The 13,761-nt window shown below is 55.4% G+C and overlaps 1 protein-coding gene across 4 annotated transcripts; it reads right to left on the reverse strand.

Annotated features, from left to right (window-relative positions):
- Positions 1–7,702: 7,702 nt before the first annotated feature.
- Positions 7,703–13,476, reverse strand: TMEM205 (transmembrane protein 205). 4 transcript variants are annotated; one of them, XM_073318388.2, is made up of 5 exons: positions 13,397–13,412; positions 12,213–12,302; positions 11,553–11,671; positions 11,120–11,283; positions 7,703–9,224 (listed from the first exon to the last, which is right to left on the reverse strand). In XM_073318388.2, the coding sequence occupies exons 3-5, from the start codon at positions 11,650–11,652 to the stop codon at positions 8,922–8,924; spliced, it is 567 nt and encodes a 188-aa protein (XP_073174489.1). In that variant the 5' UTR covers positions 11,653–11,671; positions 12,213–12,302; positions 13,397–13,412; the 3' UTR covers positions 7,703–8,921. The 4 variants fall into 4 exon arrangements, with proteins under 4 accessions (XP_073174489.1, XP_073174488.1, XP_073174487.1 ...); XM_073318387.2 differs by lacking the exon at positions 12,213–12,302 and having other exon boundaries at positions 13,397–13,476; XM_073318386.2 differs by lacking the exon at positions 13,397–13,412 and having other exon boundaries at positions 12,204–12,302.
- Between the last annotated feature and the right edge of the window lie 285 nt (positions 13,477–13,761).

Below are 13,761 nucleotides of genomic sequence, written 5' to 3' on the forward strand. Positions count from 1 at the left end.
AAATAAACTTTTTAAAAAGTTTTGAACCAACTTATTTCCACCGGCTCTGATGGTTATTGTTAGGTTCATGGCGTACAGATAGAGAAGTTAGACAAAAATGTAAAATCCTCTCACGGGGCTGTTGCAACGGAACATGGCTTTATTTCTTAGCATTCAGAATGACAACACACAAGAACCAAAAAAAAAAAAAAAAAAAACAGAAAGAGACAAAACAGGCTGCTCCCTGCTGCCCGGCTCACCCCTTACTCTAAACTGGCTCTCTGCACACTGACAGCTGGGACCCAGATTTCACACTTCCCTACAGAGCCCCAGTCTGCCAGCAGGACCAGGAAGCCCCCCCACCCCCAAATTTAAAGTGCTAGCTTACCATTTGAAGCCTGTTTCAATACACTGCGGTTATTAGCCTCAGCAAAAGGACCTCTTGTGTCAACAACGTGAGATGAAGGGGGGAGAGAGGCTTGCTCTCAGAACAAGCAATGAGGAATTACAAATCCTTGCATCAGAACCGACCTTGCACAATGCAAAGGCATGAGCACAAAGCTAGAACGCAGGGGCCTTATTGGCCATGTCGTTTGCAAGCTGCCCTCACTCTCCTGGATCTTCCCAGCTCCCAGTCCCTGCAAACCCCTGCCCATGACCCACCCTACTCCTCCTAACCTCCTTTCTAAAGGGCTAGCCAGCTTCCTGCCCACTCGTCAGCTCAGCTGGGTCCTGGTAGGGGAAATTCTCACCCCAGAGGCAGAAGGCACTAATGGATCCAGTCCAGGGGTCCCCAGATGCTCCACGCATTGCATGGAGTGTCTAAGTCCTGGAGGGTGGGGAACAGCTGCAAAAGTTTGTCCCCACCCCCGCCCCTTGGAAAGCATCAAATTCAAGGCAATTGAAACTTCTTGCAGGAAACTCATGCATTTTTTGGATTTGGCAAATTTTGGAGGAACACGACGCTTTGAAATTGGCAAAACATCCTCTTTGGGCATTTTCCCACCAAGAATTCTGGTTTCGTGGCTCAGAACGATGGCTGGATTTGAAATTGAAGCACAGCAGAGTACAAAGAAATGAAAGGTTTCAGAGTAACAGCCGTGTTAGTCTGTATTCACAAAAAGAAAAGGAGGACTTGTGGCACCTTAGAGACTAACCAATTTATTTGAGCATGAGCTTTCGTGAGCTACAGCTCACTTCATCGGATGCATACCGTGGAAACTGCAGCAGACTTTATATACACACAGAGAATATGAAACAATACCTCCTCCCACCCCACTGGCCTGCTGGTAATAGCTTATCTAAAGTGATCATCAGGTTGGGCCATTTCCAGCACAAATCCAGGTTTTCTCACCCTCCACCCCCCCACACAAATTCACTCTCCTGCTGGTGATAGCCCATCCAAAGTGACAACTCTTTACACAACTCTTTGACAGCCCCGCAACCTGAAGCAAATACTCACCAACAACCACATACCACACAACAGAACCACTAACCCAGGAACTTATCCTTGCAACAAAGCCCGTTGCCAATTGTGCCCACATATCTATTCAGGGGACACCATCACAGGGCCTAATAACATCAGCCACACTATCAGAGGCTCGTTCACCTGCACATCCACCAATGTGATATATGCCATCATGTGCCAGCAATGCCCCTCTGCCATGCACATTGGTCAAACTGGACAGTCTCTACGTAAAAAAATAAATGGACACAAATCAGATGTCAAGAATTATAACATTCATAAACCAGTCGGAGAACACTTCAATCTCTCTGGTCACACGATCACAGACATGAAGGTCGCTATCTTAAAACAAAAAAACTTCAAATCCAGACTCCAGCGAGAAACTGCTGAATTGGAATTCATTTGCAAATTGGATACTATTAATTTAGGCTTAAATAGAGACTTGGAGTGGCTAAGTCATTATGCAAGGTAGCCTGTTTCCTCTTGTTTTTTCCTACCCCCCCCCCCAGATGTTCTGGTTTAACTTGGATTTTAACTTGGAGAGTGGTCAGTTTGGATGAGCTTTTACCAGCAGGAGAGTGAGTTTGTGTGTGTATGGGGGTGGGGGGGATGTGAGAACCTGGATTTATGCAGGAAATAGCCCAGCTTGATTGCCATGCACATTGTGTAAAGAGTTGTCACTTTGGATGGGCTATCACCAGCAGGAGAGTGAATTTGTGTGGGGGGGTGGAGGGTGAGAAAACCTGGATTTGTGCTGGAAATCACTTTAGATAAGCTATTACCAGCAGGACAGTGGGGTGGGAGGAGGTATTGTTTCATATTCTCTGTGTATATATAAAGCCTGCTGCAGTTTCCACGATATGCATCCGATGAAGTGAGCTGTAGCTCACGAAAGCTTATGCTCTAATAAATTGGTTAGTCTCTAAGGTGCCACAAGTCCTCCTTTTCTTTACACAATGTGCATGATAATCAGGTTGGGCTATTTCCTGCACAAATCCAGGTTTTCTCACATCCCCCCCACCCCCATACACACACAAACTCACTCTCCTGCTGGTAATAGCTCATCCAAACTGACCACTCTCCAAGTTTAAATCCAAGTTAAACCAGAACATCTGGGGGGGGGGGTAGGAAAAAACAAGAGGAAACAGGCTACCTTGCATAATGACTTAGCCACTCCCAGTCTCTATTTAAGCCTAAAGTAATAGTATCCAATTTGCAAATGAATTCCAATTCAGCAGTTTCTCGCTGGAGTCTGGATTTGAAGTTTTTTTGTTTTAAGATAGCGACCTTCATGTCTGTGATTGCGTGACCAGAGAGATTGAAGTGTTCTCCGACTGGTTTATGAATGTTATAATTCTTGACATCTGATTTGTGTCCATTTATTCTTTTACGTAGAGACTGTCCAGTTTGACCAATGTACATGGCAGAGGGGCATTGCTGGCACATGATGGCATATATCACATTGATGGATGTGCAGGTGAACGAGCCTCTGATAGTGAAAGAAATGAAGACAATTAACGTCAAAGTGCTCTGAAAGGATCAATGTGAAACTGGTGGATGGGCCCGAAGCAATTTTCCTTTCCAGCGTCTGTGAAACTTTTGGAGATTTAAACTTTTTGTCCTGATTTGAGACGGGGAAATTATCCGCTATCGTGAAAGTGTTTCCAAGACAGGAGATCTCTTTCCAGCCCAGCTCCTCTGCTCCGAATGACTGGTAGGGATGTCTCTGGGACCAACACCAAATGATGTTGGCCCCTTTCTCACCCCCCGCCCCTTCTGCAGCCTGTGCAGGGGGCCTCCCCAGTTAGTGTGGAACTGGCTCCTGGTGTGACCAAAGCACACTGAGCAACAGCTGTTGTCAGCTCCTGGAGGTTATGGGGAGTGGAGAGCATGAGTTAGAGCAGCCCCAAGGCTGCTCTTGCTGAGAATGGGGATCAGACAGGACCCAGCATTTGGAGAACAGCAAGGTGGCTCAAAGCTACAGCTGCCTCCAACCACTTCTGGGCTTGTCCCAAACATGGGGAGGGGTTAGGGGAGAATTAGGACTCCCAGCCCAACCCCCCTTCTATAGCCGCTGGCTTCCACTTCCCTCCCAGAGCTGGGGTGAGAACCCAGGAATCCCGGCACCCACGAGCCCTGTGCTAACCACCAGACCCCCCCTCTCCTCCCAGGTAGAACCCAGGAGATCTGACTGATGTGTCACTGATCCATGCTGCCTGTTGGCAGTACTGCTGTTTCTAGGACTGTTTGCCTGGCACGTTTCACCAACACAAGGCTCACACGCTTGTGTACATGTGCCAGCTGATGGGCCCTTCCCCATCACCATGGCAGGGAAGGAGGGGAAGAGGCTATGAATGAGTGAGTTCCTCCTTTGTAACTGCCTTCCCCAGGGTCAGCTGCAGCATCCTGTTTCTGTAGAGGTTCCCAGTGAATTGGAAAGGAGCCACAGGTTCATGCCCCTGATGGCTTGGGTGAGTCACGTTATTGGGCTGGGCCTCAGTTTCCCCATTTGTGAAACAGGGATGATACCTGCTTTGTCCATTTGTCCCCTTGGGCCGGGACTGTCCCTCATTCTGTGTGTTGCAGTGGGGGCCCGGATCTCAGTGGGGGTCTGTGCAGCACCCTGTTCTCCATTGGTAAGTAGTAAGCGACGTGCCAAGGCGACTCAGAGAGGCTGCTTCAGAAAGGAAGGATTGCCCAGTGGTGAGAGCACTCACTTAGGACTTGGGAGAACTGTGTCCAAGTTCCTGCTCCTCCCCTCACCACTTGTGTGACCTTGGGCAAGTCACTTCGCCGCTCCGTGCCTCAGTTTCCCCATTTGTACAATGGGGATACTCACCCTCAGGAACGCTGAGTTATGCCAGCTGGGCATCCAGCCCAGTGACCCCTAAGGGAGCAGTGCCCATTTACACCAGGATCTGGCCCCAGTGACCCCCACAGCGCAACCCCCTTTGCACCCCTGGGGATCGGGCCCCCGCTTTCTGAGCACGCAGCCCCTCCGCCGAGGCTGCCAGCACTGCTTACAGGCAGGTTCAGTTTCTCTTCTCCGGTGCGAGCAGCCAGCCTGCCGGCAGCTCTGCCAGGGAGGAGGAGCGATTGCTGAGCCGTCTCTCTGCACCAGCCCTGCAGTGCAGCCACTCCTGCAGCCTTGCCAACCCGGGCACAGCTCTCCTCATGCCGCCTCTGGGTGGGGTGCTGGAGAAATCAAGGCCGCAGAGGCAGGATGAAATCCCTATCCTCGGAGCCAGGCCCCCGGCTGGTGGAAACGGGCGTCGCTCCATTGGAACGCAAGCAGCTTGGCCCCACCGGGCGTAGAGTTGCCTGGTGTCCAGTTTTCAACCAAACACCCAGTCGAAAAGGGACCCTCCCTGGCCCAGTGAACATGGGGGAGGGGGGGATGGAGTGACCAGGGCGGGGCCTCAGAGAAGGGGCGGGGCAAGGGTGTTCAGTTTTGTTCGGTCAGAAAGTTGGCAACCCTGGGCGACCAGCCACCCCACCCCTTCGCCCCCCCACCGGAGAGGGTGTCTGATGCTGAGCTGGGCTGGAGAATTCGCCTCCTTCAGCTACATCCCCCTATGCTCAGCTACCACTGGGGCGAGGCCGCATGACGTGCATCAGCCCCAGCGCTTCTGGGAAACCCACAGCCCTGCTCCCCGGGCAAAGCACCACCCCGGGCGTCTCCGCTCTTGCTGGGCTCTTCGACGCCTCTGTCCCTGGTGGTAGTAACCCAGGCTCCCGCGGGTAGGTCCTGCTTAGTGCCTCACGAAGAAATCCTCCAGCAGGGGGCAGTGCAGGAAGGCAGCGGCCTGGGCAGCAGAGGGTTACTGCCAGGGGCAAGCCAGCTACAGGGTGTTTAAGCACAGCTCTTTGCCTTCCCTATGGGCCCTGGGGGGCAGGGCATAGCCACAGTGCAGAGAGAGCCAACCATGCCCCTGATCTGCCCCCAGACAGAGGCTGGGACCAAGGGGAGTGCAGGGCCTTTAGGCCAGCCACACCAGCTGGCTAAGCCCCCCATGCATGAGAGGGAGGGTCTAGGGGCCCAGTCCCATCCAGGTTAAGACTCCTTTGGGTAGCGCAAAGGGGCCCGAGCATAGCCAAGACCCAGGCTGGATTCTTCAGCAATAGCAAGGGTCCTGCAGCGATCAGGGCAGGTGTCTCGCTGCAAACCCAGGGTGCACCCCAGAACGCTCCCCCCTTCACATGAGTCCTGTCGGCGATCTCCTGGGCTCCAGCAAGGAAACCCCACAGGTCCATCAGCCCTAGCCGACTCCAACCACCTGCAATGCCCCAGCAGATAGCCTGCTGAAAGTCCAGCCGTGCAGCAGGATCCCGCCAGGGATCCGAGGGAACGCTGCATCCAGAGGGGTTTGGCGGCCTTGGGAATCGAACCAGGGAAAGCCACATCTTAAAAGGGCGTGAGCTAAAACAGCCTGCTGCTAGCCACTCAACCCCCAGCTCCCACTAGAGGAGGACAGAGCACCACAACGTGGGCATGGCAGACACCGAATGGGCGTGGCTCACCCTGAACCAATTGCAGGATTGGTGCCCCGGCAAACCGATGGGCACCACTCCCTTCCACAATGGAGATCAAAGGGGGGGAATTTTCTCCCCCGCTGCAAATTCTTTCTCACCATTGAAATTTTCCCATTCCCCCCCTTCACAAAACCGGATGATAAAAAAAACAAAACCAAGTCTCTCCCCCATTATCAGACCCACCCGTGTTTTTAAACAACAAAAGGGAAGAAACCAAACCCTCCGAAAAACACCTTCATGAAAAATCCTTCCTTTGGGGAACCGGCCGGGAGAATGCAACTTCCCACCTTTTCCACTCAGCGATTCCTCTTGCGCCCCTTTTCCAAGCATCTCTAGGGACTGCGGATTGATATTAAATACCATCATTTATATTTCAGGGACTGGATGCTTCTTTGTAAATGACATGCCTGAACTCAGCCAGAAATTATGGTGGATTTTCCGCCCCCACACCCGTGACCTGTATAAACTTTTAAGCATCAACCAACCCTAGATGATCACAGATAAGGCCGGAAGGAACCACGGTGATCAGCCAGGCCTCGCTTTTGCCCCCGTAAGTGATCAAATCGGAGCCCACGTTTCTGCAGGCTGCCGCAACCAAAACCATTCTCAGAGGCACGAGGGGGCACTGCCCGTTGAGGTGTCGGGGCAGGGGAGAACAAGCCGTGGGACCCTGCTATTAACGCAGCGTGGAATGCAAGTGCCTCACGCCTTCAGATGTTCAATTCTGGAAGATCCCCAGCAGGCTGGGTAATGCTTAGACAACCCTCGCCACCTTGTGGCCAAATGAGCACAGCCCTTGCCCTTAGCAGGTGCCAAGGTGGCCCATTGTCTGGCCTGCAGAAGTGGTGGGGAATAGGAGACATTCTTCCCACCAGAACATTTGCCACACCAATTGGGGGGGGGGGGTATCATTAAAGACCCCAGAACATTTTAACTATGATGTCCACCCCAAATTCTAGTTCAAGTTCTACCTTACCTCCCTCAATCCCACCCACCAAGGCTCTGTCGCGTTGCCGTGTGCTGCCGTGACAGGCTGCCCCCAGAGGCAGCTGCAGTTCAGGGAAGGCACATGGACAGCTTGCAAGGCTGCTCTCAGGAAGCTGGGAGGTTCAAAGAACTCTGGTTCGAAGGGTTCAGGATCCACCGTCCAGGCCTGGATTTTTAACATTTGTATTACAGCACTGCACTCTTGGCCCAGGGCCCCCATTGTGCCGGGCAGCGCGCATACCCCGTAAAAAGAGATGGTCCCTCCCCCACAGAGCTCGTAATCTAAGTGGACTGGGACAGAGTGCAATGTAGGACTGGCTGAGGATTTTGTTCATAGCTTTCTTCCCCCATTCCCCCGACAAAAAATGGCTAGTTTTGTCAACACACAAATGTTCATTCCCAGCAAAATTTTGCAGGCAGTTTGTTGAAACCAACTCCACCAACTGCCAGTGCTTTGGGGAGGGGGGAAGACTTTTGGTAACCCCCCCCCCCAACGTTTTAAAAAACAATTAGTTTTCCACCAATGGACAAAAACTGTAGAAAAATCCAATGAAAAATAAATTATTTTCTCCGGTTTAATTCCTCCCCCTCCTCCGAAAAGGGGAAAAGCCAAATTCCCAGAGCAGCAGTGGAAAAGTTCTAGCCCAGCTCACAAAACAGAAATCTTGATGCTATGTCTTTCTGTGAGTTTGTAAATACGCCCTTTATTAACGGAAAACTTTAGAACAGAAAAGCAGCTCAGAGATTAGGATTCTTTATTTCTGTTGCACGAGCATCTGGGAGCTGCAGTCAGACGATAACCTGTTTGCTGCTGTGCAGACACAAAAGAACAATTTATTTCCCCGTGAAGAACCCCACTGGAAGATGACTTTCATTCGGAGTTTTTCCCCTTTGATCAGTACAAACTGGAATAAAAAGCAGGGCAAAGAGCCTGTGGAACGTGCTTCTCACTCTCTGCCAGCCAAGGCTCAGCAAGGAAACGGAGGGCAGCGCGAAATGGACAAGAAGACCCCAGAGTTGAGCACTTCACAGAACCAGCCTAAGCATTGCCAGTAAATCCCACAGAGGTTCTGGTAAGGGGCAGTGTTGCCTAGTCGACCGTGACTCAGGAAACCTGGGTTCTATTCCCGGCTCTGCCACTGCCAGCTGGGTGACCTTGGGCATGTCACACGCCCTCTCTGTGCCTCAGTTTCCCCTCCCATATTTTTCCTGTTTCAGCTAAACTCTTGCCTAGGTGCACTGCCACAGGGCCCCAACTCAGCTGCTGCCGTCGCCACTGTAGAGCTAATAACAATGATCTCTAAGAGGCAACGGGGCCGTTTCCAAAGGGAAATGGGCATCTGTCTCCCACAGGGCCCTTTGAAAGGGCCTGCTGTGAATGAGGCCTGGGGACCTCATTGCACAGGGCAAATTTCAGCCCCAGCTAGTTCGATATCACATGTTAGCCGAGGCAGCTTGTTAGCTGGCTCTGAGATTTTGATTTTAATTTACAAAAAATAAAGAGATCTAGTTTATCCCCCTGCTCTGGGGTACTAGGCGCCACCCCACTCCCACAGCTGGGGAGAAAACACAAGCAGTCCTGACTTTCTGCCCCCCTGCTTTAACCCAGTAGACCCCACTCCCCTCCCACAACTGGGGAGAAAGCCCAGGAGTCCTGCTCCCTAGCACCCCCTCCCCCCCACTCTAACCACTAGACCCCACTCCCCTCCCAGCGCAGGGGATAGAACCCAGGGAGAAACACTGCTGGGTCACCAAGTCGGTTGCGTTCCCTGCCCCCCGCCCAACACATGAACTTCCAGCTGGTGCCAGGCGTGGGATACAGACTTAGAAAGAGACACCAATCAGACCCCGGTAGGGGCACGGACTTCCAAGCCCCTCGCTCAATCAAGCCCCACCCAGTGGATGGGGCCCCCCAAGGACAATGCTGCTGCCCCCTCCCCGCGCACAGGGCCCCTGCCTACAAGCTGCTGAGGTGCAGCGCCATGCACAGCAGGTTGACTCCGTTGCAGGCGAGGCAGGCGAGGTTGCAGAGGGACGACAGCCCGTGGCGCTTGAAGAACGTCTGCCGCGCGGCCTGGTACTTGGGGTCCCTCTCCCGCAGCTGCTGGTACGTCTCGCGCCTGGCCGCCAGCCCCACCTCCCCGCCCAGGCCGTGTTCCCGCTCAATGGCCTGCAACCGGAACATGGCCGCCGTGGTGGCCGGGGACAAGCCCAGGGCGTTAACGCTGGCCAGGACGAGGCAGACGAAGTAGAGAGAGCCCTGGGGGAGGCAAAGAGAGAGATGGTTGGGATGGTGGCATGGGACACTGGGTGTCAGGACGCCTGGGTCCTATCCCCAGCTCTGGGAGGAGAAGAGGCTCCGGTGGACGGAACGGATGAAGCTGGAGATAGAAGCAGGTGTCCTGACACCCAGCCCCCACTGCTCTAACCACTAGACCCCACTCCTCTCCCAGAGCCAGTGTTACCTAGCAGTTCTGTGTTCTTGGGGAACTAGGGTGCAGGACTCAGCCTTTCTGACTCATGAAAGACCTCCCCCCGAGCCTCTGCTTGAGCCAAAACCAATCAGAAGAAAGACTTACAAAAAGCAATGACAAGGCCATGGGAGACACCCCTAAATCCCTGGGAGAAGGGGTCGGGATTAAGGAAACTCCCCTGGCCTCACTTGCATCGAGGATGGGACAAGGAGACACCTCCATGAGCATCCAGAATGGAGAACGGAGCTTCCAAGGCAAGAACCGCAGGGAACTCTGGGACCAGAAAAGCAGGGAAGCATGGCATGATGGGGGATCTCTGCTCCAGATGTTAATGAACCCACGCCTGCACACCCCCAGATCAGACCAATTCTAGTGATAAATCCTTGATTGGTATCCAAAATAGTGAAGCTCCCTAATTGCATTGTGAGCTCCCTCCAAGGAACACGGCCCAAAGCCAGGCATGATCAGCTCCCCTGGTCTAGCCTGAAGAAAACTACTTTAGATTTATTCATGCGTAAATAAGGTGGAATACCAGTGTTTTCCCGTGGACCATTGCTGTTTCTCTTCAAAAACCCCGACCCATGCTCTGGATGCCTCGGTGTTCTGATGCCTGGATCCAAAATCTGCATCAGTTCCACTAGGACTTCATCTTCTCCTGACTGATCGTGCTGGGGGCTCTGCCTGTCTGCAGCACTCCGGACCCTACGTTACCACCACCACCTGGGACCCCCGATCAATTCAAGCTTCATGGAGTGGTGAGAACCCAGCTCTCTCTCTCGCTCGAGGTGTAGCCTTCTGACCCTGGCTTGTGTGATCAGTTCTAGTTTGTGACTTTTACAGTCACATTTAAGTTAGATTTAATATTATCACTGCTTTGTTCGTTTGGCTTCCCTATGGTTATCAGGCAATAACCAACTTTCATGATTAAGCTGGTTGCTTCTCTCTCTCTCTCTCTCCCCCCCTCGTGGGTGTTTTTGGGTTTCCTCATTCGCTCTGCAGCAACGCTCCTCGTACCGAAGCTAGAGATCCCTGCAGCACCCAAAAATCCTGTGGGGTTTGCTCATCAAGTGGGTTACGACCAGAACAATTATAACGGGAACGTGGGGATAGGGACGTGCTGAACCTGGGGCATATGAGGGTGGCAGCTTGGGAGTGCGGATTAACTGTGTGTGTGTGTGTGTGAGAGAGTGAGAGAGAGAGATTCTGGGGCTGGAGGAACCCAGCCCAGGGTAACCGAGGTCCTGCAGGATAGCTCCACTGGGAGGGGACTTGCAGCAGGGAGAAGCAGAGCTCCGTATGAGAACACAAGTCACACAAGCAGTCAGAAGTACAGAACACCCGCCCCCGCGAAGTGTAACCCTAATAAATGAGCATACCCCAAAGTAACGGGCAAAGCTGGTTACACCTGGTTAGAACCCAGGCATCCTGACACCAAGCCCCTGTTGCTCTAGCCACTAGACCCTACTCCCCTCCCAGAGGGGGGAACAGAATCCAGCCATTCTACTGTATCCTACTAGACCCCAGTCCCTTCCCAGAACCCAGGCGTCCTGCACTTTAACCACTTTCCCCATTCTCAGGAAGTCACCAAAGGCAGAGAGCTGACGTGAAGGGGCGTGACCCACCCGCCCCGGGGTGGCCGGCTCGCGAGGGGCCAGGGCTGTGCCTGGCCCCTCGATGGTACCTGCAGGGTCTCCATGGTGCTCAGCAGCTCTCGGGGGTGGTAGTAGGCAAAGATGGAGAGGTTGAGGAAGGCGCAGGCCACCAGGGCATAGAAGTAGAAGGGGAAGAGCTTGCTCTGGACCAGGCCGAAGGTGTGTCGGCTCACGCTCCGGATAAGCACAAACCCTGAGAAAAGGAGAGAGGAGGAAATCAAGGCACGCAGACAGAATTAGGGCCATGGGGCTGGGAGCCAGGACTCCTGGGTTCTACCCTGGCTCTGGGAGGGGAGTGGAGTCTAGCGGTTAGAGCAGGGAGCCAGAACTCCTGGTTCTAAGAAGGGAGTATGGTCTAATGATTACGGGAGGGGAGGGGCTGGGTGTCGGACTCCTGGGTTCTATTCCCAGCTCTGAGAGCCGGGGGGATCCCTTCCCAGAGACCCAGGCAGCACTCCCCACCTGAGATGAAGGTGACCCATATCTGCATCCCCCAGGCCAGAGACAGGATGAAGAGCTGGGCGACTTTGGCCAGGCTGCTGGGCTCCCCTTCCATCGGCATCTCGGCTGCGTTTACAGACCTGGAGGCAGAGAGGTGGGAGAGAACCCATGGTGAGTTCTGGGGAGCAGGGACATCCGCTCCCAGTGCTCGCTGGGTCACTGCGGAGTAACGAGACCATGTATCGGTGAGGTACCCTGGGCAGGCCCCAGGCCGAGATCAAGGCCCCAGGGGCTGATCCTGGCTGAGATCAGGGCCCCGTTGTTCCAGACGCTGCACAGACACAGCGAGAGATGGTCCCTGCCCCTGAGAGCTCAGTCTAAATAGACAAATAATAAAACAATCCTGAGTTCTTCCCAGTCAGAGATCTCAAAGCACTTTATGAAGGAGGTCATGATTATCCCCATACCCCACATGGGGAAACCGAGGCACAGAGCAGGGAAGCGACTCACCAAGTTCCCCGCTCTGCCACTGGTCTGCTGGGAGAACAGAACCCAGGTCCTCCGAGTCCCAGTGACAGGCACTCGCTGCTAGACCACACTCCCCTCCCAGCAAGGTCATCACACCCAATTTAAAGGTGGGGAAACTGAGGCACGAGCAATTAAGCAACTTACAAAACCAACCCGAGAGGTGGTGAAGATGGCCGAGCAGCCGGGGGCTAGAACAGCAGGGAGGCTGGGCTCAATCAGCACTGGTACAGGAGAGCACCGGGGCTGGCAAGTGGCAAGAGGAGATAAGGGGGGTGGGGAGGGCTGTAAGGGGATGGGCAGAAGCATGGAGTAGGATCAGGGCTCCCACAGCCAATGGCCCAGACAGAGAAACGCTGCCCCGCCCTGCCTCTTAGAATCGTCGGGGAGTGGGTGGGGGAAGCAGGACAGACAAATCTAGGGAGACCCATGGGGGAGGGGTGGGGGGGCCTCAGGACGCCTGGGTTCTCTTCCTGCCTCTGCCACTGACTCCAGGGCGAAGGTCACACAGCTGGGCAGGGAACCCAGGAGTCCTGGCCCCCGTCCAGGGCCGGGAGCAGTGCCCGGGAGCGTGGGTTCGAGCACCAGGAGGTCCCCAGCCTTGCACATGATCGCCGGGGAGGGGGGCCCAAAGTCCCTGCCCAGCCTCAGGGCCCCACAAAACACAAGAACCAACCCAGGGACCTACGGGACTCCCCTCTGCGTGGCTGCTCCCCCGGCCCCACACGTGCTCCTAGCCCCGCTCCTGCCCCACACGCTCCCGGCCCCACACGCGCTCCTTGCCCTGCTCCTGCCCCACACGCGCTCCTTGCCCCGCTCCTGCCCCACACGCTCCCGGCCCCACACGCGCTCCTTGCCCCACTCCTGCCCCACACGCGCTCCTTGCCCCACTCCTGCCCCACACGCGCTCCTTGCCCCGCTCCTGCCCCACACGCGCTCCTTGCCCCGCTCCTGCCCCACACGCGCTCCTTGCCCCGCTCCTGCCCCACACGCGCTCCTTGCCCCGCTCCTGCCCCCACGCTCCCGGCCCCACACGCGCTCCTTGCCCCGCTCCTGCCCCACACGCGCTCCTTGCCCCGCTCCTGCCCCCACGCTCCCGGCCCCACACGCGCTCCTTGCCCCGCTCCTGCCCCCACGGTCCCGGCCCCACACGCGCTCCTAGCCCCGCTCCTGCCCCCACGGTCCCGGCCCCACACGCGCTCCTAGCCCCACTCCTGCCCCACACGCGCTCCTTGCCCCGCTCCTGCCCCCACGCTCCCGGCCCCACACGCGCTCCTTGCCCCGCTCCTGGCCCCACCGCGGCCCGTGCACAGATCGGGGCGGGGGAATCGGGTCCCTACCTGCCCCTCCCGCAGGCTGCTCCGGCCCGGGCTCAGCTGGAGGGTCGCTCTGGTCACGCCCCCTGGCCCTCAAGGCTCCACCCCCCTTTCTGGGTCCTGCCCAATCAGCTCGCAAGGGGAGCTCCAATAGGGACTGAGGGGCACCATGAGATCATGCAGGGGGGTGGGGCTAGAAAGCCACGCCCCTCTGCCTTTGTGATTCTTTTTGTTACATGGGGCGTGTGGCGGCCTGGGTGGGTCAAACCCCGCCCCCCCTTGTTCCCCTCCCCCCCGCGTTTTGGGGTCCACGTGGGCCCCTGACAGCGGGGCAGAGACCCGGGGGCGATGGATGCGCTCAAGGGGCAGGTCCTGACCACCAAGGTACC

Source organism: Lepidochelys kempii, chromosome 20 (assembly GCF_965140285.1).
Source record: "Lepidochelys kempii isolate rLepKem1 chromosome 20, rLepKem1.hap1, whole genome shotgun sequence".
NCBI lineage: Eukaryota > Metazoa > Chordata > Testudines > Cheloniidae > Lepidochelys > Lepidochelys kempii.

Coding starts and splice junctions, on each gene's coding strand:
- TMEM205 (XM_073318387.2), bottom strand. CDS start 11,652: ATGCCGATGGAAGGGGAGCCCAGCAGCCTGGCCAAAGTCGCCCAGCTC. Junction 11,284..11,552: donor ATGGGTCACCTTCATCTCAG/GTGGGGAGTGCT, acceptor TCCTTTTCTCAG/GGTTTGTGCTTATCCGGAGC. Junction 9,225..11,119: donor GCACCATGGAGACCCTGCAG/GTACCATCGAGG, acceptor TGCCTCCCCCAG/GGCTCTCTCTACTTCGTCTG.